At 37.6% G+C, this 26,696-nt stretch overlaps 1 protein-coding gene across 1 annotated transcript in view; it reads right to left on the reverse strand.

Moving 5' to 3' along the window:
* GALNT1 (polypeptide N-acetylgalactosaminyltransferase 1) overlaps positions 1–26,696 on the reverse strand; it is a 128,017-nt gene that overhangs the window by 37,795 nt on the left and 63,526 nt on the right. Inside the window, exon 4 of the mRNA XM_060170865.1 lies at positions 21,376–21,550. Coding sequence (XP_060026848.1) covers positions 21,376–21,550 — 175 coding nt within the window. The remainder of the gene's footprint in view (positions 1–21,375; positions 21,551–26,696) is intronic.

Below are 26,696 nucleotides of genomic sequence, written 5' to 3' on the forward strand. Positions count from 1 at the left end.
GAACAAAGCAAATTATTGGGACCCAGAAGAACAGATGACAAAAAGGAAAACAATTTCCTAAATCAAACAATTGAATTTAATCATTCAGAGAACATATAAATTCATAAATATTCTCTCAATGCAAAACAGAAAATATAGAGAAAATATGGGAAAATCTTCATAACTGCTCTCAAACAGGTAAACACACACATACTCCCCTCTACCTGAGAAAGCCATAAAGCACTCGAGAAGACCAGAGATGCTTTCAGCATTCTAGCTAAGCTTCTCCCAGGGAGGGACCACTTGTCCTTGTGGGGCTGGAGGTGAGGGATCCCTTTGGGGGTAGGGAGCACAGAGCTGAGGATAAGCACAGGCAGTACTATGAAGCAGTTTTCTTCCACCCTGTCCCAACTGAGTCTTTCATCCTCAGGGATGAAAATTAGCCAGTGTAAGGTTGTGCTACTTTAAAAGCAAACAAAACAAAGCAAAAACACCACACACAGATTTAACAACAGGATGTGGGTTAGGAAGAGAGGAAAAAGAAGAGTCTTAACTTTTTACTGAAATATAATATACATTCAAACAAGTTGACAACCATAAGTATACAGGTGAATGTGTTTCCACAAAGTGACTGCATCAAGGAGTCAGCACCCGGATAAAGAAACAGACCATTACCAACACCCCAGAGGCTTCCTTTCTGCCCCTTCCCAAGGTAACCACTCCTCTGGACCTCTAACACTACAGATGATTTTTACCTCTTTCTTTAAATGCTTATTTAAAAGAAATAATATAGAGCAGTGGTTCTCAAACTTTTTGACTCAAAACCCCTTTACACATTTAAAAATTGAGGATCCCAAAGTTCTTCTGTCTATGGGTTATAGCTATTAATATTTACATTATAAATTAAAACAAAATTTTAAAATGAAGAATCCACAAACACATATTACAGTAGCTATCAAAGAGATGATTTATCACTTTCATATAGTAACCCACTAAGAATTTATTGCCTCTTATCTCCAAATATATCCTTCACTGCCTGCTCTGCGATAGTGTAACTGGCTCCTATAAGCATATCTCCTTTGCAGTCGGCAAGATGCATACATAAGCTTTGACAGTCGAGGGTGCTGGAGGGACACTGCCGGAGGAAGAAACCTCCCTTCCTGGTTCTAGCATGCCTCCATTTGTTTTCTTCTCCTTCCTATAGGGTGGCTGCTACTGGAGTGTGTGGAAGACACCCAAACGCATGAGTAGCACCCCACAGGCAGACTCTGAGTAAGTCTCCCAGGTACCCCAGCAGTTGGCTTCCCAGAGTTGGTTGCCTAAAGCCAGGAGCGGTGGTTGCTGTTTGGCAGTTCTGGCTCTGATTTCCTGCCCAAATGCGCTCTGAAGTGTATTTTATGCTTGTTACCCTGCCTTACCAGTCCCCATTCTGGAGGGTACTGTGAACCAGGTCTGGCCAGGGGTAACTAGCAAAGTTCTCTACCATCTACAGAAACTTCTCCAAAGAGGTCTGAATCCCAGCCTTATGGAGGGGGTCTCCCTTCCAAAGGTTTTCCTTCCTTAATAATTTTCCTTCCTTTACTACTATCTATACTCCCTTATAGTTAATCCCATTATAGTTAGTAATTATTTATATTAAAACGTCTCTGTTCAAATTATTGTGTGATTTCTGACTCCCACCTGGACCCTGACCCACACAGCCTCTCAAACTCCACTGCACACTAGTTGATTAAGAGCAGAAAGGGTAAATAATATCTTAGTAATATTATGAAAACTGTTTTGACCTTGCAGACTTCTTGAAAGGACCTCAAGGACCCCAGAAGTCTCAGAACCACACTTTGGGAGCTATCGATACAGAGCATCCTTTTATGTCTGAATTCTTTCATTCAACAGTGTGGTTATGTATCATCCATATTGTTGTATGCAATAGTTTATTTATACTGCCGCACAGTATTCCATTATATGAATACATAATCATAACATAATCATAACATTTTTCCATTCACCATTGATGGACATTAGAGTACTTTCTAGTCTGGGCTACAATGAATAGTGCTGTGATAATATTCATGTGCATGTCTTTTGGTGACGACATGTATACATTTCTGTACTGTTGGGCAATAAAGGATATATAAGCTCAGCTTTAGTAAATACTGTGAAACAGGTTTCCAAAGAGGGTGTAATAATTTTCACTCTCACCATCAGTCTGTTAAGAGTTCCAGTTGTTCCACATACTCACCAACACTTGGTATTATGTCATTTTTTTAATGACCTTTTTTTGGGGTGGTGGTGAAAAGTTCTATGAGTTTTAGTATGTGTATAGATTCATAAAACTATCACCAAAATCAGAAAACAGAACAGTTCCATCTCCCCAAAGAACTCCTTTGTGCTATCCTTTTATACTCACACCCTCCCCCTACACCTAACACTCCCAGCAACTGACATCTGTTCTCCATTACTATAGTTTTGTGTTTTCATAAATGTCATGAATGAGGTGTATAATCTTTCTTTCACCCAGGACAATATCTCTGAGATTCCTTTAAGTTGTTGTACCAGAAGTTTGTTATTTTTTATTGCTGAATAGTACTCCATTCTGATATATTAGTTTGTTTCTTCATTCACCTGTTCTTTCCAGTTTTTTTGGCCATTATGAATAGGGTTGCTATAAATATTCATGTACAAATTTTCATGTGCTTTTATTTTCATTACTCTAGGAGGTGGGTCAAAAAATATCTTGCTGTGATTTATGTCAAAGAGTGTTTTTCCTATGTTCGCCTCTAACTTTATAGTGTCCGGTCTTACATTTAGGTCTTTAATCCATTTTGAGTTTATTTTTGTGTATGGTGTTAGGGAGTGTTCTAATTTCACTCTTTTACATGTAGCTGTCCAGTTTTCCCAGCACCATTTATTGAAGAGGCTGTCTTTTCTCCATTGTATATTCTTGCCTCCTTTGTCATAGATTAGGTGACCATAGGTGTGTGGGTTTATCTCTGGGCTCTCTATCCTGTTCCACTGATCTATATTTCTGTTTTTGTGCCAGCACCATACTGTATTGATTACTGTAGCTTTGTAGTATAGTCTGAAGTCAGAGAACCTGATTCTTCCAGCTCCGTTTTTCTTTCTCAAGATTGCTTTGGCTATTTGGGGTCTTTTGTGTTGAGATTAGGTTTGACATAAATACACTAGTATGTGCAAAATAGATAGCTAGTAGGAACCTGCTGTATAGCACAGGGAGCTCAGCTCAGTGCTATGTGATGGCCTAGCTGGGTGGGATGCTGGGGTGGGGGGAGGGAAGTCCAAGAGGGAGGGGATGTGTGTATGCGTATGGCTGATTCACTTCGCTATGCAGCAGAAATTAACACAACATTGTAAAGCAATTATACTCCAATAAAAAAAAAACTTTTTGTGTAAACATGTTCTCATTTCTCTAGAGTAAATATTCAGTAATGGGCTAGCTGGATTACATGGTAAGTGTAACAATGTAAGTGTAACTTTTAAACTGCCAAACTTTTCCAGAGAGACTGTATTATTTTTGCATTCCCACCAGAAATATATGAGAGTTCCAATTGTTCTGCATCTTTGTCAGTACTTGATGCTGGCGGTATTTTTATTTTAGCCATTTCAATAGGTATAGAGCGGTATCTAATTATGGTTTTAACTGGCATTTCTCCAATGGTTGGTGTCTTTTCATGTGCTCATTTGCTATTCATACAGCATCCTGGGTGAAGTGTCAAATCTGCTGACAACTTTTTTATTGCATTCAATTTTTTTTTAACTGGGTTGAATTTTTTGTTTTTTTAAAAGATGTTGGGGGTAGGAGTTTATTAATTAATTAATTAATTTTTGCTGTGTTGGGTCTTAGTTTCTGTGCGAGGGCTTTCTCTAGTTGTGGCAAGCGGGGGCCACTCTTCATCGCGGTGCACGGGCCTCTATCGCGGCCTCTCTTGTTGCGGAGCACAGGCTCCAGACGCGCAGGCTCAGTAGTTGTGGCTCATGGGCTCAGCTGCTCCGTGGCATGTGGGATCCTCCCAGACCAGGGCTCGAACCCGCGTCCCCTGCATTAGCAAGCAGATTCTCACCACTGCGCCACTAGGGAAGCCCCTGAATGTTTTAATTAAAAAAAATTCTTTTTATTTTTCAACATCTTCATTGGAGTAAGGGTTGATGTTTGAGAGTCCTTTGTGTATTCCAGACACAAGCCCTTTGTTGGATATCCAGTTTATAAATATTTCCTCCCAGTCTGTTGCTTGTCATTTGATTCTCTTAACAGTGTTAACAGAGTGAAAATTTTAAAATTTAATGAAGTCCAATTTTTTCCTTGATGAAATCATGCTTTTGATGTCATGTCTAAATACTCTCTGCCTAATGTAAGGTCCTGAATATTGGTCCTAAAAATTATAATATTTTAGGTTTTAGATTTAGATCTATGATCAAATTTGAGTTAATTTTCATATAATACATGAGATTCAGGTTGAGAATCATGTTTTTGCATATGAATTTCTAACTGTTCCAACACCATTTGTTGAAGAGAAAATCTTTTCTCTATTGAATGGCTTTTTACCTTTGTCAAAAATCAAACAGCCTAATCCCACTCCTGGGCATATATCTGGAGAAAACTCTAATTCAGAAAGATACATGCACCCCAATGTTCACAGCAGCACTATTTACAATAGCCAAGATATGAAAGCAACCTAAATGTCCACTGACAGCTGAATGGATAAAGAAGATGCGGTATATACATAAATACATACATATGTATGTATTTGTGTGTGTACATGTGTATTGTATATAATGGAATATTATTCAGCCATAAAAAAGAATGAAATAATGCCATATGCACCAACATGAATGGAACTAGAGATTATCATACTAAGTGAAATAAGTCAGAAAGACAAATACTACATGGTATCACTTATATGTGGAATCTAAAATATGATACAAATGAACTTAGTTACAAAACAAAAACAGACTCACAGACATAGAAAACAAACTTATGGTTACCAAAGGGGAAAGGGCCTGGGAGAGGGGTATTATTAGGAGTTTGGGATTAGCAGATACAAACTACTATACAAAAAACAGGTAACAAGGTCCTACTGTACAGCACAGGGAACTATATTCAGTGTCTTATAATAAACCATAATGGAAGAGAATATGAATACATAAAAGTGAATCACTTTGCTGTACAACTGAAACTAACACAACATTGTAAATCAACTATACTTCAATTCAAAAAAATAGCCATATTTATATGGGTCTATTTCTGAGTTTTCTGTCCTGTTCCACTAATCTATATATCTATCTTTCTGCCAACACCACACTGTCTTGACTACTGCAGCTTTATAGAAAGTCTTTAAATTGGGTACTGTATTTACTCCAACTTTATTCATCTTTTTCAAAATTATTTTATCTATTCTATTTCCCTTGCCTTTTCAAATAAAAACTTAAATCCCTTGCTGGGATTGTGAATGGAATTTCACCAAACATCTATTGGGGAGAACTGACATCTTTTATGTTGAGTCTTCCAACATAGTTAGAAAGCAGAGGCTTTAGTTTCCTCCCTCTGCTGCATACTTCCCAAGACTGTCCTGTGTTCCAGGTCACGCTGTCGGAGACAGAAAAAGAAAAGCAATGGGAATTCTACCCATGCTCCGGACACCAGAGTTGTTCTAGTCAGAGACAATTCCCCTCAGATGTTTAGTTGCTTCCCTGGCCACTGCTCATGGCTGTGCTGCCTGGCAATACTGCCTAGGGGCTGAGATTGTGGGGCAGGTGAAAAAAATTTTTTTAAAGAGATGGGTTAGGGGAGAAATAAGGGTTTTACTCCAGTCTCTAACCCTTAAGAGACCCTCTTCTTGTATCCCAGCCCAGAGAGGGCTTCTTCTGGGGCTCTCCTTCTGTACCCACAGCACAGGTGCAAGTTTTGGACTGGTACAATTTTAAACAGAAGTGGAAAGTAGACATCCTTTCCTTATTTCTGATCTCAGGGGTAAGATTCCAGTCTTGTACCATGAAGTGTGATAACATTAGAAGCATAACCCGTAAAAGAAACAACTGATAAATATGACTTCATTAAAATTAACTATTTGTGTGCCATTAAGCACATTCTGTGCCTAAAGTTACCATTAAGGAAATGTAAAGCACAAGCCACAAACTGAGAAAATATTTGGAAATCATATGTCTGATAAGTGATTTGTATCCAGAATACATAAAGAACTCTTACAACTCAGTAACAGGAAGACAAACAATCCAATTTAAAATGGGCAACATATTTGAAGAAACATTTCATCAAAGATATAAGAATGGCTGATAAGTACATGAAAAGATCCCCAATATCATTAATCATTAGAGAAACACAAATTAAAATCACAATGAAACACCAGTTCATACCTAGTAGAATGGCTATAGTAAAAAAAGAGTCAAAAAGAAGTGTTGGTGAGGATGTGGAGAAACTAGAACCCTCATACATTGCTGGTGGGAATGTAAATGGTGCAGCCACTCTGGAAAATCGTTTGGCAATTTCTTAAATAGTTAAAGTTATCATATGACCCAGCAATCAGGAATTTGCCCAAGAAAAACAAAACTATATATCCACACAAACACCTGTAACACAAATGTTCTTAGAAACATTATTCATAATAGCCAGAAAAGGGGAACAATTCAAATGTTCATCAACTGGTGACAGGAGAAATAAATGTGTTTTATCCATACAGCTGAATAACACTGGGCAATAAAAAGGAACAAAGGATACATGCTACAACACGGGAGTATCTCAGAAACATTATCCTCCGTCAAAGAACCCAGACGCAAAAGACTTCATATTATATGATTCCACTTATATGAAATATCCAGATAAGGCAAATCTATATACACAGAGTACACTGGTGATAACTTAATCCTAGGGCTGAGAGTGGGAATGGAGAGTGACTACAAATGCACACCACAGACCTTTTTGGGGTGATGGAAATTTTCTACAAGTGGTGATACTTGCATAACTCTGAAAATCTACTCAAAATCACTGAATTATTCACTTTAAATGGGTGCATTTTCTGGCTCCAGGAAAGATGGAGTAAGTGCACTCCACTCTGTTACTCCCAGTGGGTGGTACCATAACTCCTGGACAGAATACATGGAGCAGCTGTCTGAGGGGACACTGAAATGTAAATGGTAGCAGGTCAACTGGTGAAGGAGACTAGAATTTGAAGTTCCATCTAACCAGTGGTGAGTTTTCCATTTTTCCCCCTCTGGCATTAGTCAGGCTGCACTCAAAGGCAGTTCCACAACTGGAAGCATGCACTAGAAGCACAAAGAAGGAGTCCCAAGATAAGCTCTCTCCTTCTGGTCTGGGAAACTAGTAAGGGGTGACCAAAGGTCAGAGAGATTTAATTCCACATCCACATTCCCAGCCTTATTTCCTTTCTCCCTCCTCTCCTACCCTAGCAAGTTTGAGAAGCACTAGATTGGAGTAATGAGTCTCTGGGAGGTGGGATGTCTGCAGAGATCAGAATTAGCTGAGCATCTTTATTTAGGTTTAATTTTGATCAAAGGACATGTACATGCTTAAAAAATAAGCTGTCAAAAGCTTGTTTAAAAAGGCTGTACAACAGAAACTAACACAGTATTGTGAAGCAATTCTACTCCAATAAAGAACTATTTTTAAAAAAGGCTGTTCCCTCACCTCTTTGCCACTTCTCCCTTCTCATAGAGCAGACATAATTCTAAGTACTATATCTGCATTTTTACTTCATTTTTCTCTAGTTGTAGATATAATGTATTGACTTCTTACTACAGAATATGAGGATTTATCTCACTCCTATCTCCCCCAACACATACACTTGCTAGTCTCTCAGTCTCCCAAAATTATATTATAAATTTGGATACATCACTCCTGAATGTATATTAGAGCTATGTAAAATGTTATTCATAGGGCTTCCCTGGTGGCGCAGTGGTTAAGAATCCTCCTGCCAATGCAGGGGGACATGGGTTCGAGCCCGGGTCCGGGAAGATCCCACATGCCATGTAGCAACTAAGCCCGTGCGCCACAACTACTGAGCCTGCGCTCTAGAGCCCGAGAGCCACAACTACTGAGCCTGTGTGCCACAACTACTGAAGCCTGCGCGCCTAGAGCCCGTGCTCCGCAACAAGAGAAGCCACTGCAATGAGAAGCCTACACACCGCAATGAAGAGTAGCCCCCGCTCACTGCAACTAGAGAAAGCCCGCGCACAGCAACGAAGACCCAACACAGCCAAAAATAAATAAATAAATAAATAAAAATTTAAAAAATGCTATTCATAGCTGAGTCATATATTATTAATAATTTTCCTCTTTCTGCACAACATTCCCCTCCACTTCACCATCGCTTATCCCCCCACTCTTCCTTAGTTTTCTATGTACTTGTCACTAATTCAAACCCACACTCTCTACAAACTGTCTAAAAGTCTCTTAAGGTGTTCAGAAGCACCAACTATCAATATAGTATAGGAATCTTCTTAAAGCAATCTCTCCTGAGGTTTTCTGGGCTGCCTCCCTCCATGCCCGCACCACTGTCATCTGAGGCTCTCCCTTTGCCGTCTGGCCCCCAGCCCTGCCCAGGATTCTGTTCTCTCTCTGCACACTGGATTTCCTCTCTTCTATACAGCATGTCTTTCTCTTAGTTTACTCCTTTGTTTTGGCAGAGAGCACAGACTGAGAAAGGATGAGGGGAGATGGCACGTGTTTCAGACTACACCATCACTTCTATAGTGGGCTGATGCTATTAATGGGAGTGAGTTATATACTAGAGTAGATTGAAAATCCCATTTTTATAATTTTTAAACAATGAGTGAAAACACGAGTGGTTTCATTTATGTCCCTATATACGATATTAATTAAAAGATGTCCTGCATAATGAGTACTCATTTTATAAGCGAGTGAGAGGATTACTGAATAAATTCTAATGCATGAAATTCACTATGTGGTCTGAGAGTTAGCTCGAGTGCCTGCCTGAGTGACTCAGCAGTGTTTCAGGAAATAAAGACATTAATAAAATTGCTTAGGATAGTGTTCAACTCAGCAAGACTAGGCTTACCAGAGAATCAATCCACACAAATACCTAAAAATTCAGGAATACAGAACAACAGCATTCCCTTGATAATTATTATTTCTATGATTTTTCAACAGTTAAAGTCCCACTGTACTTATCCTAAACCTCTTAGGGAGTGAAATGGCATTAGAAGTTTTATAGGCATTATCCCACTTTATCCTTACAACAACCCTAAGACAGAGGTATTATTCTCCCAATTTTAAAGATGGGAAAACTGAGGCTTACAGAAATGAAGTAGCTTGATTCCAAATCAAGGTGAATATGCACAAATAACCTATCCCTCATCTCCATGTCCCTTTGAGTATGATTTTCAGAGTATTCTTTGTCACCCACCAAATTTACCTGACACTACCATTTATCAACGACAAGTTAAAACACTGTCTGGCAGTGTTTGGCAATGTTACATAATTTCTCCTCCATGTACTCTCATTCAGGCAAGATCAATGAAGATCTAACCATAAAAGTGATGGCCAAGCACAGTGACTAAGATTACATGTTTTATCATTGACACATTTCACTTGAGTCACTTCTTGATCATACTTTTGCATAAATTATTTAATCTCCCTAAACTGAGTTTACCAATCTGTAAACTGGGTATACTACTACCATTTTGCTCAACTGTTTAAATAGGATAATGTGTATAGTCCTGGGTACATAATAAACACTCAATAAGTGGTATTATTACTTTTTACGCATCTGAGACTAATTATATAGGATGGAATTGACAAATTAGGTGCTTTGAATTTGTATTAATCTCTTTCCCTAAGATTACACATTACAAAGAGAACTCTTTGTTAATTCTATTGAACTCTTCTTGACACTGGAACAATGTTATTCTTTCCTCCAGCTGCCTTCAGAAATGTGCCCCTGGAGACCCTACAAGGCAGTAAAGGTTCTCACACAGGGTGATCTGGACACTCCAGCTATACTACCAGTTAACCCTACAGCTTAGAACAACCAAGGCTTTTCTGGATTCAGATAAGGGGGTGAAAAAGCTGCTCTCTAGGGGCTGTCCCACACTACTCCTTCCGCCTCTGGGAATCGGTCTGAAAACCACATGCTGGCCAGTTTCATCCATCTCAATGTAGGGATATTTAAATATAGGCTGATAGTTCTCATTTCACATTTCATTGTGAATACACTTCAAAAGCCAGACAGTGGTGAGTGAAAAAGAGTGAGGATGGAAAACCATGCCTGGAGTAAGCTTCTCCTGAGAACTACACTGGGACCAGGAGCTCATTCTCCCTGAACAGAGGCCTTCTCTACATCCTAGGACAGTGAGTATTCAAAGCACTACAGAGCCTCCCAGCAGCTCTTATTACTGTCCAGATTGTACAGATAAGGATCTTGAGGTACGGAAAGGTGAAGTAACTTGTCCACACAGCCAATAATGGCAGATCCAGACTTTGCCAGCATCAAGACATTAATGAGAAATTCACCTAGATACAATTCAAAAAAGGAGAAAAAATAAGAGTATACATTAAGAAGCTCTAGTATATGCACACGAGCAGTTCCAGAAGAACAGACCAGAGGGAATGGTGACACAGCAAAATCTGAGATTACAACTAGAAATGTTCTAGAAGTGAAGAACATGAATGCTCAGATCAAAAGTACACTATGTACACTGAGCATGTAGATGAATTCACACCTTGACAGACATTACAATGTGCCCAGATCTCACCACTAAAGGAATAAAAATAAAATGTGAAGTTTCCAAACCAAGAGAGAGAAAAACATGAATACTAAAAATGTTATCAATTAGCAATGCAGGAAAGGAAGAAAAAAAATGATGGTAAACAAAAAACAAGATTTATTTAGATGGAACTGTATAAAGCTGTCATTTTCATAGGTCAAAAATGAATATCAATTTCATATGGTTCAACCTAAAAGAAATAAGTCTAAATATATCAATAGTCACAATAAATATACATGCATCAAACTCAACTATTAAAAACAAAGATTATATGATTTAAAAATATAAAATTCAGCCATTTAGAGATATACCTAAAACAAAAATCATACAGATGCCTCAAAGTAAAAAAACAGAAAAAGAAAAAAGACATACCAGGAAAACGTTAGACTAAAGTGATGTAACAATATCAAAATCAGGAGGAAGAAAGTCAATAAAGATATGCGAACACTGAGTTTAAAAAACACACGTGCACGCGTGCGTGCACACACACACACACACACAGTAAATTGTCTTAAATGCATCCAACGATTCAGCCTTGAAAAATAAACTAACAGAATGAGTTAGGGAAATTGTCAAATCCACGATCATAGTGGGAGTTTTTTTTTTATACAACTTAATCAGAATCTAATAGAGTATGCACACTAAAACAGAAAAAAACAAAAGTAACAGGCAACCAGACCATGTTATTTTCAACTGCAGAGGAAACATTTAAAAAACCCTGCACACTTTCTAGATCACAAAGGTTTCAACACATTTCAAAAAGATAATCTTTACTGATCATTAATCTAGGAATCAATAACAAAAATGAGAAAATCAAAAGGCAAAAAGAAATGTACACAGAAATTTTAAAATTTACTTCTAAGTCATCCTGGGTTGAATAGAAATCAAATGGAAATTACAAACTACTTGTAAATGAATTAGGATGAAAGTACTACATATAAAACTAGCAGGGTACACTGACATGATTCACAGATGTAAATTTAGAGTCTTTAGTGAATTCATTAGAAAACAAAAATATTTTAAATTAACAGGTTAAGCATTTAACTAAGCAAGTGAGAAAACAGATTAAACACAAAATAGAAGAAAGATAATTACATAGAAAACAAGTTTTAAAAAACTGAATAAACAAAAGGAAAAGCTACTCCTCTTTTAAAACTTAAAAACTACAAACCACTAGCAAGACTGCCTAAGGAAAAAAGAGAAAAGAAACAAACAGTATTAGAAATGAGAATAGACACATAATTACAGATCTAGTGAAAATGTTTTAAAAGCATTAGGTACTGAAGATAATGCTATGAACAAATAACAAAAAACCCAAGCCTTCCAAGTCATCGTGAATTACCCAAATTCTAATTGCGATTTGGCTAACTAAAGCTCATAATCTCTAAACCTTTCCACTGTGCTCTCTGGAATTCATGGTTACTGTCATTAGCAAAGTTCCCGAATATTCACAATCTATTCTCTGAATATTCCCTTCATATTCTACACTAATTAAAATATCACCAAGAATACTGCCTTCTGAGTGGTCTTTCAAGAGAAGGCTAGCTTTTCTTCAACATCCCTTGCACCACTGAGTCTGGAAGTGGGGTCAAGTATCTCCCTTGTTCCTCAACGCTATTTTAAGACTTATGTTTCTCCCTCTTCCCTAAGAAGCCTCAGGTCCCTTAAAGAAGGTGCTATCAGAAGTTGCCAACCCATCCTTGGTACACTCATCTGTCACCTTCCCTACCAATTCCATCACTAGTCTTGTCATCACATTATCAGTCATTTTAGTTTCCATGCAGTCGATTTATCAACACTTGGCCTCTCAGATCTTTGCTCTGCTCTGCTCTCCTCCAGCATATCTCATCCACTTACTTTCATGCTATACACTTAGACCACATCATTACTGATAACCTCCTTTTTAAGCATCCCAATCTCTGGTCACCATTGCTCCTTCCATCTCCCATCCCCACTCCCTCCCCCTGACATCCTGGCTTGTTCCCACTCAGTTACTCCAATAATCCCAGATCCTTAGCTTTCTTCATTGGGATCTCAAATCCAGACCCTTCCATCCTTTTACTTTCTGTGACCCTCTGCATGTTTTCCAGGACTCTTTATTATAATCACTGTCTTGTATCTCCCTATTCTATCTCACTCGCTTGGCAATATCCCAATAGCTAAATCCAACTTTCTGCTGATTCTGCATCTGCACTAGGGCTGCTGAATATGGCTAAAGAAAACGTATGAGCATGCTGAATGGTCTCATTTTCAATTTACAAACACAAACCTCAAGAAGGCTCTCAGCGCTATCCAGTGTTCCCACTACATGTCCTAGTTAACAACCCTGCAAACTGTTCCACATCTCCTGAGATTCCCAATACCTTTCTTACCCTCCTCACTCACAGGTGTTAACCTTGTTTCTAATTTCACTGAAAAAAGCCATCAGATGAGGATTTCCATACTCCCATCAACACACTGACCATCCTGTAGACATCTGTGATCATAAACATTGTGCCTTTTCCCCATTATACAATGTCTGCATTATCCCTGTTCCTGTCTGAAGCCAACTACATTCCTTCTCACCTGCTCAAGTTGAATGCTCTTGCTGTAATACTCCCCTCTCAAACTTTCCCTCAATGGGATCATTTCTATCAACATACAACCATACTGTACTATATGCTATATTACAGAAGAAAAAGAAAATGTCTCCCCTGATTGCACAATCTCCCCAGCTAACTGCCCCATTTCTCTTTTTCCAACAATTACACCTCAAAAGCACTGCTCTACTTGCTGTCTCCACTGCTTCCCTCCCACTTTGTTTCTCCCACTCTTTTTTCAAGTTGATTTTATGGGAAGCATAACAGAGTGCAAAAAACATAAATTTAGAGCGAATGAGATATCACAAGCAAATGCTCATGTAATCATGACTCAGGTGAAGAAACAGAACACGGCCAACACCTCATTAAGTCCCTCTTGCTCCCAATATCTTTTCTTTCCTGTCAAAAGCACTATTTAGTTTCTCAGTATATACCTTTTGGATTCAGCAGATGCCTCTAGATAAAAAGTAGCCTCCAAATTCTATGCTCATTTCTCTGGGTTTCCATCTTCTCCCAGATGTTGGCTCTGTAATTTTTCACTACCTTCTAAGCTGTGCTTTCTAACCTCTGGATGTTTTCAAGAGGATGATTTTTCTAACTCTCTAGATGTTCTCATCTGGAGAGTTGGTCCAGATCACCAAGGCCACCATTACAGAAATGGAAAGTCTCCCCATTCTTTTAAGCCACGGTTTCATTGCCTATCACTCCACAGAAACAATCCTGTCCAACAGCCTCTCCACAAACTGAAACTGTCGGTCAGTTTAGAGATCTCAACTTAGCCTCTCAGCAGCATTTAACACAGCTGGCCACTTCCCCCTTGAAACATTACCTCACCTCTCCTAGCCTCTTGCTAGATCTTCCTCCTGTTCTCAATCTTCGAAGGCTGGAACATTAGCTCCCTAACCCCTTTTTCACCTCATCCACTTCAGTGGCTGTCAATCAGTCCCGTGACTTTAAATTCTCTTATCCCTTAATGACTCCAGCTTCAACCCCTCCCCTGAACTCCAGGATTTTATAAATATGTGCCAACAATTCTTGATTTCTATTCCCATATTTCTACTCTCCTTTCCATCTTGGCAAGTATCACTTTAATTCAGATAGCTAATCAGGCCTAAATTCTTAACTTTTCCTTTTTTCTTTTACTCCACATCCAACCTGTCAGCGTTCTGAGAGCTTCCATCTTAAACATACAATCAGAATTTGAAAACTTCACCTGTGCCAGCCTCTTCCATGACACTATTATATCTCACTCATGCCACTACTATCCTCTGCATGAATATGCAGAGCAACGTAAGCTCTCATCCACTGCAGCTTGAAAATGTAAACTGGTGAAACCACAGTGGGAGCAATTTTTAAAAACATCAAATGAAATTAAAAAGTGCATTCCTCTCAACACGATTATTTCGCATCTCTGTGCAACTGACCATAACACATGGTAACAAATACATTTTAAGTCACCCTAAAACATACATTCTGAAACAATGATTAATGAAAAAAAACTTTTATTACATGAGATACACTCCGATATCTTCTATTTCACTAATTAAAATGCTAACAGGTATTCACATTGTGTATGAAATACCATAAAAACAAAACTTCAGGCCTAAGGTGTTCTAAATTGATCTCATGATCATTAATGACTAAGGGGTCATGACCTACAATTTGGAAAGCACTGTTCCACAGAAAACTGTTATATCTGTACAAGAGAATACATGCTTGTTTAAACAGGATATTTATAGACATTCTGTAACTGTAAAGTATATACATCTAAGCAAAAGCAAAATAGATAAATTATGGTGTATATTCCCACAATGGACTTCTACAAAGCAGTTAAAATGAATGACCTAGAACTACATATAATGATATGGCCAAATTTCAAAATCAATGCTTTAACAATTTTAAAGTTGCAAAAGAATATGTGCATATGCTATGCTAGAATTTGTTGTTAAAAATATGAAACTATATATTATTTAGGTAGATAGATAATAGATAGATAGATAAACATGCAGAGTAATGATAAATGCAAAAAATCAGACCCATGGTTAGAGAGGAATGGAATACAACTGGGGAGGGGTACACAAATGGTTTCAACAGTAGCTGTAAAGCTTTATTTTAAAAACAAAATATGAAGAGAATATGGCAACTTGTTAAAATTCAATAAAGTTAGTGTTTGATACAAAACTTTGTTATCTCCTATAGCTTTCTGAATGTTTAGACTATTTCATTCAAAAAAATTAATAGCTAAAATAAGGAAAGAGAAAGCTATGTTTTCCAAAGAATAAAATTTCTGAGAGATCACTAGTGAAAGATGGAAAATGCAAAAGAGGGCTTCCCTGGTGGCGCAGTAGTTAAGAATCCGCCTGCCAATACAGGGGACACGGGTTCGATCCCGGGTCTGGGAAGATCCCACATGCTGCAGAGCAACTAAGCCCATGCGCCACAACTACTGAGCCTGCACTCTAGAGCCCGCGAGCCACAACTACTGAGCCCGCGCGCTTAGAGCCCATGCTCCGCAACAAGAGAAGCCACCGCAATGAGAAGGCCGCGCACCACGATAAAGAGTAGCCCCCGCTAGCCACAACTAAAGAAAGCCCACCCACAGCAACCGAAGCAGCCAAAAAAAACCACAAAAGAAAAAATACTTCAAGATAAATATTTTAAGGCATATTTTTAAACTGCTAATTATCACGTGTGTCTTTGAGGCAACAGACAAAACAAAAAATCAGGGAACTCACTAAACTTGTATAACAAATTTACATTTCATGAAGCAGGTAGAAATCATACTATAAGAGGATAAATACAGATACAAAGAGTAAAATTTATGTTAGAATATTGTTTTCAAAATTGTATTTAACGGAAACAAAATACATAATAGCCTTAGAACTACCAATTACTATTTATAGAATTATAACAACGTTACTGAAAACACCTAAAAGATTATAAAACCGTTAAGTCTTAAAAATTATAAGCAGAGCAACTCCCAGAAGTTTATCCAAATCATCTAGAGAAGCTTATCTAACATGAGAAAATAAGCAGAATTCTACTAAATACATGATTTTAATCTGTTTCCAGAATTTCATCTAACATTAAAAGTAATAGTTAAGAAAATGAGAAAAAAAAACCTTTAGCAATTAGGCAGAGAAAGTAGGGAATTAAATGTCAGAAGACCTGGATTCAAACCTGATTCAATTGTCCTGGGCTACAGCAATCTCTCTGAGGCACTTAACAGCAGCCTGCCTCATGGGACTGATAATTTTGTAAACGAAAGTTAAAATTACTTTAAAAACTAGAAAGATTAAAATGTTACATACTAAACATCTCACAAATATTTCTGTGAATAAAAAAGTTAAGTTGCAGGGTTTTGTGTCGGTATCTTTAATTCAGAAAACAACAGCAACGACTTAGTAATTAAAAATTTAACAAATAAAAAATTCAAAAGAATAGCTGAAAGGTAGCCTAGCATTTCTCCCTGGAAGTAGAACAGAAACATGAGAAAAGATAAAAATAAAAGGGACTAAGAGAATCAATGCAAGCAGTCCAATGCCTGGCTAATAGGAGTTTCAATGATAGAAAACAGACTGATGGGACATATAATAGGCCTGTCTAATAGGTCACAACTTACTTGACTTCAAGGATATTGGTACAAAACGCCTTTAACCTACCAATCTACAGGGAAGAGAGGAAACAGAAGAACACAATCAATGGCACCAGCAATCAGCAAAATGCAGACTCAGGAAAGATATAAGACGCTCTACCTCGTATTCAAATAATAAACTGTAAGGGAAAAAAGAAGACGGAAACTACAGACTAAGAGACACTTGAGATAGATACCTACCAGTTGCAATGTGTGCACCTTATTTGCATCCCGATACAAACACTCTTAAAAAAGGAAAATATATGACATAACTAGGGAAATTTAACTGGATATTTCATGTTATCAAGGAATCACTGTTAAGACTTTTTTTAGGTATGAAAAATGGTATCATGATTTTTCCCTTTCCTTTTTTTTTGTTCTATGAGTCCTATCTTTCAGAGACAAATATTGTAATATTTGCAAATGGTTAGGTCTTTGCCTGAGGTTGGGAAACCTGCTTCTAATCTCACTCACCTGGTTGATCCCCAAAATCCACAAACCATGTGGGCTTCTCCACAGGGCCATTCCTGTCATGTCAGCTGGCTTACCCCAGGGTCAATGCTCCAAGTGAGAATAAAAGACCAAATTGGAAACCACAGTGTATTTTATAACCCAGTCCTGAAAATGACACTCCATCACTTGTACTGCTGGCCATACAGACCAACCCTAGCACAACATAGGAAGAGACCACACAGAAGTGTAACTACCAGGAGAAGGAGATTGTTGCAGGACATCTTAGAGGGTATAAAAGAGAACTTTTAGGAACTGTTGAAGCAAGGTGATGAATACATTAGGGTTCAGACTATTATCTCTATTTTTGTATATATTTGAAAATTTCCATAATAAAAAGTTTTTCAAAACTTTTTTAAAAAAAGGATAAAAGCACAGAAATGGAACAAGAAGGCAAAAAATGGCTATTCAGTGGTAGTAGTGACTTTGTGCCACCCCATGAAGCAGCCCTATCCCAGAGACCCAATGGTTGGCCAGAAGGACTGCGTATTAGCAGCTGGACTAGCAATCCAGCACAAAGCAGGATTTTTTCAAGTCTGAGAAGTCCTCATCAAGCCCAAAATTTGGTGCACAAGCACACGTATCACACCATTTAAACACTGATCTTTATATCATGAAGTTGTTCACTGTGCAAAAACTAGTGTTTATAATATATTTAATATACTTATAAGCTACTCATTAGTAAAAGTATCTTCAAGAACCATGTAAAAGATTTTAAAAAATAAACAATAAAATGTGTTGAGAGTGGTGATGTATTTAGCGGAATTATTAAAAGTGCAAAAACAACTCTACTATAAACAATAATAGTTAAGGTTCTTTTTAATGGAGACATCACTGAATTTAACTGAGACTGCCCTGAGGAGTCTAGCTTTCTTCAATAATTCTTAAATTACTCAGGAAAGTACACAGTTTGTGAAAATCTAAGTTTACAATGAAGCTTCTCTTGACTGATGTCCACTTAACCAATTTGCTGGATGAATACTCTATACCCCCTCAGTTTAATTTTTACATGCACAATATTCAATGGTTACCTTATTATGACTTATTCATAGCTGTGCCGTGTAATAAACTATGATTACCTTTGCCTTCTCTGAACGACTTTAAAAAATTTTCCCTGGATTTAATGATTGTTTAATTTTTTTCTTGCGATGGTTTTCTATGTACTTATTACTAATTCAATCCCAAATTCTCCATCAATTGTCTAAATCCCTCCAAGACATCCAGCCTTATCAGGTATGACTTCAACATCTCCTTGAAGTCTCTCCTGGTGAGCATTTTCTGAGCTGCTCCCACCTGGGCTGGCTGCCTCTCTGCCTGCACAACTCTCACCCGTGGCTGTCCTTACACCATCTTCCAGAGATTCCCACCATCTCTCGCACATCAGATCTCCCGTCTTCTACATCCTGTGTCAACCTTTTCCTTGATTTAAGTCCTCTTTTGGTGGAGCACAAGCCAGTAACTTCCCAAGAAAAGATATGTGGTGGCAGTTCAATGTTTTGAGACCTTGCATTCCCAAAATGTCCTTATTTAACCTGTGCACTTTATTGTTAATTTGGATGCATACAGAATTCTAGGTTGGAAGTTATTTTCCTTTAGAATTTTGCTCCTTTGTTTCCAGAGTTGCTGCTGAGAAGTTTGAAGATATTCTGATAAATAATCCTTTGATTGTGATCTGCTCTCTTCTCAAGAGAAACTTATAAGAGGTCTTTTTCAGGGAATGATTGCCAGTGTTCTGAAAGTCACAATGCCTTGGGGGTGCAGTCTGTTTTCATCTGTTGTCCTGAAAACTTAATGGTCTTTTAATCCAAAACCTGTACAGTCCAGTTCTGGAAAATCTGGTGGATAAATTTTCTCCTTCCCACCTGCCTATCCCTCTCCTCACCTTTTTTGTTGTTCTCTTTGAGACTCCTATTAATCAAATATTGGTCCTCATTGATAGTCAATTCAATTTCATAAGCTTTTACTATTGTCCATCTCTTTGATCTATTTTTATGGAAGATTTCCTCCCAACCTGCTATTGAGTTTTGTTTTGTTTTAATTCCCAAAAGCTCTTTTTGGTTCTCTCAGTCTTTTTTTTTTTTTTTTGCGGTACGCGGGCCTCTCACTGCTGTGGCCTCTCCCGTTGCGGAGCACAGGCTCTGGACGCGCAGGCTCAGCGGCCATGGCTCACGGGCCCAGGCGCTCCGCGGCATGTGGGATCTTCCCGGACCGGGGCACGAACCCGTGTCCCCTGCATCGGCAGGCGGACTCTCGACCACTGTGCCACCAGGGAAGCCCTCTCAGTCTATCTTTTGAATGGTATCCTATTCTTGTTTTATGGTTGTAATATGTTTTCTTATTTCATTGGGATTACTAATTATTTCTTTTTAAGTTTTCTTCCCCCTGAATAGTCAGGCTTTGCTTCCTCCAAGTTGCTTAAAGTTTTGAATTATATTTTACATGTTTGAGGGTTTCCTGTGATGTCTAGTATTCCTTGGTCATCTACTACTAAAAATGGAAGGCCAAAAACCTGAATATAAGCTCTGAATATTTAAGTGAGGCTTACTGACTATGAGTATACTCCACTGGAGTCATCAGGCTATGCTATTAAGTTGGAGAATCTCTGATGTCAGTGTTTGCAGTTGTTTTGCTTTTCTCTAGGGCTAGTCCAATTCTGCTGATAAAGATCTTCCAATCTCCTGCCTGGAGGGATAAAGCCTGGCTGCTGGCATTAATGGGAGCCCCAGAAAGCAAGGTGGCTAGGGGGTTTCAACAGCTAGAATGTATATGTTCACTTGATCTACCTTTCTCTGTACAGTTCCCTTGCTTTTAACTGGGCCTGTTGTCCTCTAGTCCAGATACCTTGTATTACCTTCTTCGTATGGCACAACTGGGCCTTATATTGCTGGTAGGAGTGTAAGTTGCTACAACCATCTTGGAAAAATGTTTGGCAGCACGTGCTAAAGCTACTTAAGTGTATACCCTATTTCTTTCCCCAATACGTACACCAAATAGAAATGAGAGCTTAAGTCTTCCTAAAATGTGCACAGAAATGTCACCATAGCCTTTATTCACAATAGTCAATAAGTGGAAACAACACAAATATCTATCAACATGTAAATAAACTATGGTATATTCACATAACAAACCACAACACTGCAATGGACAAGAATAAGTTTCTGATACATGCAACAATATGGATCTCAGAGACACCAAAGAATATAAACAGCATGGGTCCATTTATAAACAGTTCAAAGAAAGGCAAAGCTAATCTATGTTTAGAGATCAAAACAATGGCTGCCCCTGGGGGTGGGAGTACTGACTGGAAAGGAACACAAGAGATCTTTCAGGGCTGATGGAAATGTTCTATAAGTTGATTTGGATGATGGTTAGACAGGTACATACATATGTAAAAATTCAGTAATCTGTATGCTTATGACTGTATACTTCACCGTTTTAAGTTACACACAACTTAAAAGAATCTTGTAAAAAATTAATTACATACACCAAGGGGGGAAAGTGGCGGGGGTGGGTGGGTGGGATGAACTGGGAGATTGCGACTGACATGTATACACTAATATGTATAAAACAGATAACTAATAAGAACCTGCTGTATAAAAAAATAAAATTCAAATTAAAAAATTAACTATATAAATGTTTTGTTAATGAAGTTTAAAATCCCTACTAATCTATCAAGATAAACAATTATCTTCCAAAGCCTAAAATATATAGTCCCAATGATCACTAGAACTTGAGGTATTATTTTATCAGCATTTAATTATTTAAGTGGGGGGGTAAGTAGTAACTTAGTGATGTAACAATCACTTTAAGAAGAGTCAACACTAAAGTGCAATTTATTGGGAATTCATAACATACTTTTCATTCATATTAAATACTATTAGGACCACACTAGGTACTTACCCTTCTAACCTAACATCTGGTAAAGATCTGTTGAGTGCAATCATCTCACTTGCCATTAAATTGAACTGATTGATTTTAAACATCTCTTTCATCTTTTCTTGATCCTCTTTAGGAATGACGACTGGTTTCCCCATTTCTCCAGGACCTTCATGAGGCTTTTGTACTGGCTCTAGAACTAAGAATAAGGAGGAAACTTAACTAACATTAATTGTATAACAATTGATTCATGTTTCTGTTTAATAACATTTGAGTTTAAACTATGTCCTCAACAACCAGAGCCATTTCTGAGCCCATCCTCTCCCAGTCTGAGACACGGCCTAGGGGCCGCCTTTTCCTCCGCTTCCACACCTCATCCTGACTCAAGACCTCCTCACTTTGCACCACTCACCTGAATCACTTCATGGCCTTGGCACTCCCATCTCGGATATCGTTACCACATTAATCTCCCTAAAGCATAGCCTTCATTGTGTTATTCTCATGGTCTCCTAGAGGCCAATCTCTTTAATAGGAAATTTAATCTAACTTCCCAAACCCACCACTTGCTGGGGTCTCCACCTCCCACCCCCCGGATCCTCATCCTCCAGTCCAACAGCACCCACTACTTTCCTCCATGTGCCTCATGTCTTCTTGCGTTGATGCCTTTGCTCACACTGGCCCCTCCCTTGTCTTCTCCTTCCTACCTCTACCTCTGCAATACCAAACTCACACTTGTCCTTCAAGGCCCAGCTAAAACAGCTTCTCTCCTGCAGCTTTTCTGCATCTCTCTAGAGTGACCATTTACTACTCTTGACTACTACATACATCCAGGGCTCTGTCTCTAATCAATAGTTCTCTCTTATTATGATCGCTAAACCTGCCTATGACACCCTCCCCTAACTAGATTATGATCTCCTTTTTAGCTGGAGTTTTTTGTTCATTCATGTACCTTCTGTGGAGTTTAGCACTGTTTTACAGGCATTTTATAACCATATGCTAAATTAATATGTGAGTAAAAGTGTTATTCAAAATAAGTCAAAATGAAATCCTAGAATTGACAATAGTAGACATTATAATAAGCATTATGCAAGGTGGAGCATCAAGAAATATAATTCTTGAGAATTTCTTTTATTTTGACTTTCTTTTATGCTTTGAGCTTTTTATTTGTTCAAACATTCATTGTAAACTTTTTTATTTTATTGCACTTGTGAGAAAATACAGCCTTCCAACAATAAATATTTAATGAGCACCTACATCATAGCAGCCACTGTGCCAGGCACTGAGATCAGTGCAGACAAGACATTACATGTTCTCTACCCTCATGTGGCTTAAACTTCCTACCTTTTGAAAGGTATTAACATTTCCTTTGTGGGCTAGAAAAATGCTTCATTTTTAAAAATGCTAAGTGGAATGTGTTGAAATTATGTATTCCATATATGTAGATTACATATTTGAAATATATCTAGTAAATAACCTTATTAATAAAAAAAAGAAATATAATTCTAATCACAAGTAATGTTATCTCGTAATATACAGTTGTCCCTCAGTATCCATGGGGGACTGGTTCCAAGACACCCCCCTCACCCTGCCCTGCAGATACCAAAATCCACAGATGCACAAGTCCCTTATATAAAAAGGTGTGGTATGGTCAGGCCTCTGTATAACCCACGGATATGGAGGACCGGCTATATTAGTAAAAAGAATAATATTCCTGATCAGCAATTCCCAAACCTTGTTCCTTGCTATATGCTTTTGAGATGCTGAAAAGTGTTCCAAGAAAAATATGTTCTAGAATATATTAAATTCGAAAAAAATTGTTAAACTTCCCATCTAAGAGGGATGGGTAGAAAATGAGGTGAGGATAAGAATGGGATGAAAATATCTGTTTTGTACATTACCTGTTTATTTTTAAAGCTGAAAGTTTTATTCTCCTACAGTTTGTTTTTTAGGCATCCCCGAAAGTCTCTGGACAAAAATGAAGACATCAAGGCAGTAGACAAACCAGCTCATTTCAGCCTAGCTTCATCTGCCCAAGAACAGCTCTAGTTGGTAAAGCTGACCTACAGGATGACTGTTCAGATGGGGTACAAAGCAACCTACCAATACCAGAGCTGCAGAATATTATTCACTGTGTCTTCAAAAACTCTGTCCAGAATATAAAATCTATTCTAGAGGACTATCAAGGAAAAAAATGGTGGATAATAACTTTCCCCATTCTCACAATGAACTGTGATTCCAGGAAGGAAGTTAAAATATTAGGAAATAAATTATAGGAAACTCTTATAATACAATGTTTTTGGGTTTTTTTTTGCTTTACGCAGGCCTCTGTTGTGGCCTCTCCCATTGTGAAGCACAGGCTCCGGACGCGCAGGCTCAGCGGCCATGGCTCACGGGCCCAGCCACTCCGTGGCATGTGGGATCTTCCCGGACCGGGGCACGAACCCATGTCCCCTGCATTGGCAGGTGGACTCTCAACCACTGTGCCACCCAGGAAGCCCTATAATACAATTTTTAAAAACAAATCCCGGCTAATTTTTGTCAAGTAAGCTCTTTAAATATAAGAATTAAAAAATTCTCAGTGACAAAAATTTTCAATGCCAAGTGTAATAAAAACTGTAAGTACAGAAGTATAATGCCTATATAAGCTTTTAAAACTTTAAAAATCATAAATTATAAAACTCTCAGAGTCAATTCTTACTTACCTGTCTCTGAAAATAAAGAGTAATTAACAGATTTGGGGGTTGGGACATTCAGGGGTCAGTATGAAGCAGCGGAGTTCTAGAGGTAACAGTTATTTTATCTGCATGGCACAGATAATCTGAAGAGTAGGTGGGAGACATCTAGTGGCCCTGATTATAAATATCCTTCAGTTACCTGTGCCCTATTTAAGCATAAGATGATGCTTTAAAGAAAAGTTAAAATGGAAACATTTTCACACTACTCAGTTTTTTAATTGAATATTAAGTTATACAGAACACCATCTATAACATATTTTTTCTGGGGGCAGGGTGGGGTAGATCCTGAATCTGATCAAGCCTCTGGACTTACTTACCAATTCACAGGAAATATAGGGGACAGAGGAAATGATAAAAAAAAAAAACAAACATTAAAGGGATGCAAATCCTGACTGTGGGAAACTGGAGAAAACAAAGAAAGCAATTTCTTCTTCTTCAACACAACCAAAAATGGGGGGTGGGGAGGACAAAAAGAAAGAGGTATCCATGTATCGATGCCACAAGACTAGCTTTGAGTTGATAACTGTCGAAGCCAGATGATGGGTATATGGGAGATCCATTTTCTATTTTTCTCTACTTTTGTTTATGTTTGGAAATTTTCCATGAGGATTGGGGGAGCATGAAGGAGCACTCAAGAAATTATTACTGTAAGAACCAGTAAGTATAAACTTGATTGCTTACAGCCTGAGAGACTGTTATGACCAGAAAGTTAAAATCCTGCCCCATCACAGTGAAGTAAAACTCTAGCCTTGAGGTCTTAAAGAATTAGGCAAAACTGTACAACATATAAAATCCTCCTGGCTGCAATATTTTACAAATTTGGTCACCTGGTACTTACTAATAATCTAAATATCTGGTATAATACCCACATTATATACTTTAACCTACTGATACACATGAGATCTCAGAGCCGCATTTAAAATGGCCATTAATCAAAAGTTATATGACTACTGCATGACTTACAGAATCCACCACAATACTTTAATTTAGAAATTATACTATCCTGAAGAATTACACCAACCAGTAAACTAATTTTCTTTGGCAAAGATGCCAGGATAAAATGCAACTAGCTAGTGAATATTTTTACTACTAATGCACTTGCAGTACTAAAAAGCAACTAACAAAGAAGATAGTAAGCATTAACTTTCCTTGTATTCTACTTACCAGTCTTTCATGTAAATTAAAAAAGAGTTCAGTGAAACTTGTTTGAAAGCAAATGAAATGGATTTGGATATTATCATTTCCCGAACTGAAAAACAAACTTTCATTGCCATAAAATTTTATAGGCAGATCATTTCTAAAAATCAAATCAACTTTGACAAGGGGGTGACTAAGGTGTTATTCCAAAGTATTATGTGAGAACAAACATTTTATTATGCACTTTAAACTTCATTTATATGACAATGTACAGAAGTTTCATGTTTTAGAAAATTTAATTTTCGAAAAAACTACAGGTTCACTCTGAATGCCGCCAAATAAAATTCACATATACAAACCACATGACATACCTATGAATGTGTTTTAATAAATCTTACAAATTTCTAGTTTGTATTTTTCTCATGGAAGTGGAATAAGGAGGTATAAAGTTACATGATACCCATTTGGGGAAGATGGGGAAGATAAAAGGCTAAAATCATTTCTCCCAAACAATTTTCTTACCTTATTATACAACTATCTTTACTATTTTTATGCACTATATTTCACTTATTCCAAAATATTTTTTCCCATATTTTAACATCTCTGAAATTGGCATGTGGCTTACAATGATAACTGAAATGTTTTTGCTTTCTTAGTGTATATAATATGTATTCTATAAACAAAGCAAATTACCTGATTTTTTTAACATCAAAATATTATTGCATATAACAAAATTCACTGATAACGCTCTGCTACCTCAACACCTGTCAGTTTCAACCCTCATTCCAATTTTATATTCATTTGTAATGTGTTCAAATAAAACTCTAAGCACACCAGAAGTCTGTAATAAAGAGTTTCTGAAAGCCTTTACTAACAATATTTTTAAGTTTTTAATCATCAGAAGTTTCTTCTATAAAATATGTTCTCAAACTTTTCCTACTGTTTGACAACTGAAATAATTCTAGCAGAAGTACATGAAAACTTGAATAATCAACATTTTAATAATCTGAAAATCAAGTACAGTGCTGGCAGAAAGGATTAATTCCTACTTGAAATTGCATCTGTAAAAATATTGAATAGTCTATGCAACATCCAAATCCATAAATTGAATGAATGAGTTAATTCTAAAAAGCAGAAGAGTTGCAAAAATATTCCCAAGACATAACCCACACTAACCGTGTTTTTTCAAAGGGAATCTAATCTAATTCTCCAGCAACAGAAGAATTTTGCTATTCTCAGATAGTCTGGGGTATAAAATACAAGAATAAACTATGAGAGAAAATGCTCAGGAAAATAAAATAAAACAAAACAAAACCAACCCTCTGAAACACCAAAGACTGGCCTGTTGTTACCTGACGCAGGCAAGTAACAAGTAAATGTAAGAATCCTAGAAAACTAAATATATCAACGATAATCTTATAAGCATTATCATAAGGATAACGAATCCATTCTGCTTAAAAATAAGACACCTTT

The sequence above is a fragment of the Lagenorhynchus albirostris genome, chromosome 14, assembly GCF_949774975.1.
Source record: "Lagenorhynchus albirostris chromosome 14, mLagAlb1.1, whole genome shotgun sequence".
In the NCBI taxonomy this organism is placed as follows: Eukaryota; Metazoa; Chordata; class Mammalia; order Artiodactyla; family Delphinidae; genus Lagenorhynchus; species Lagenorhynchus albirostris.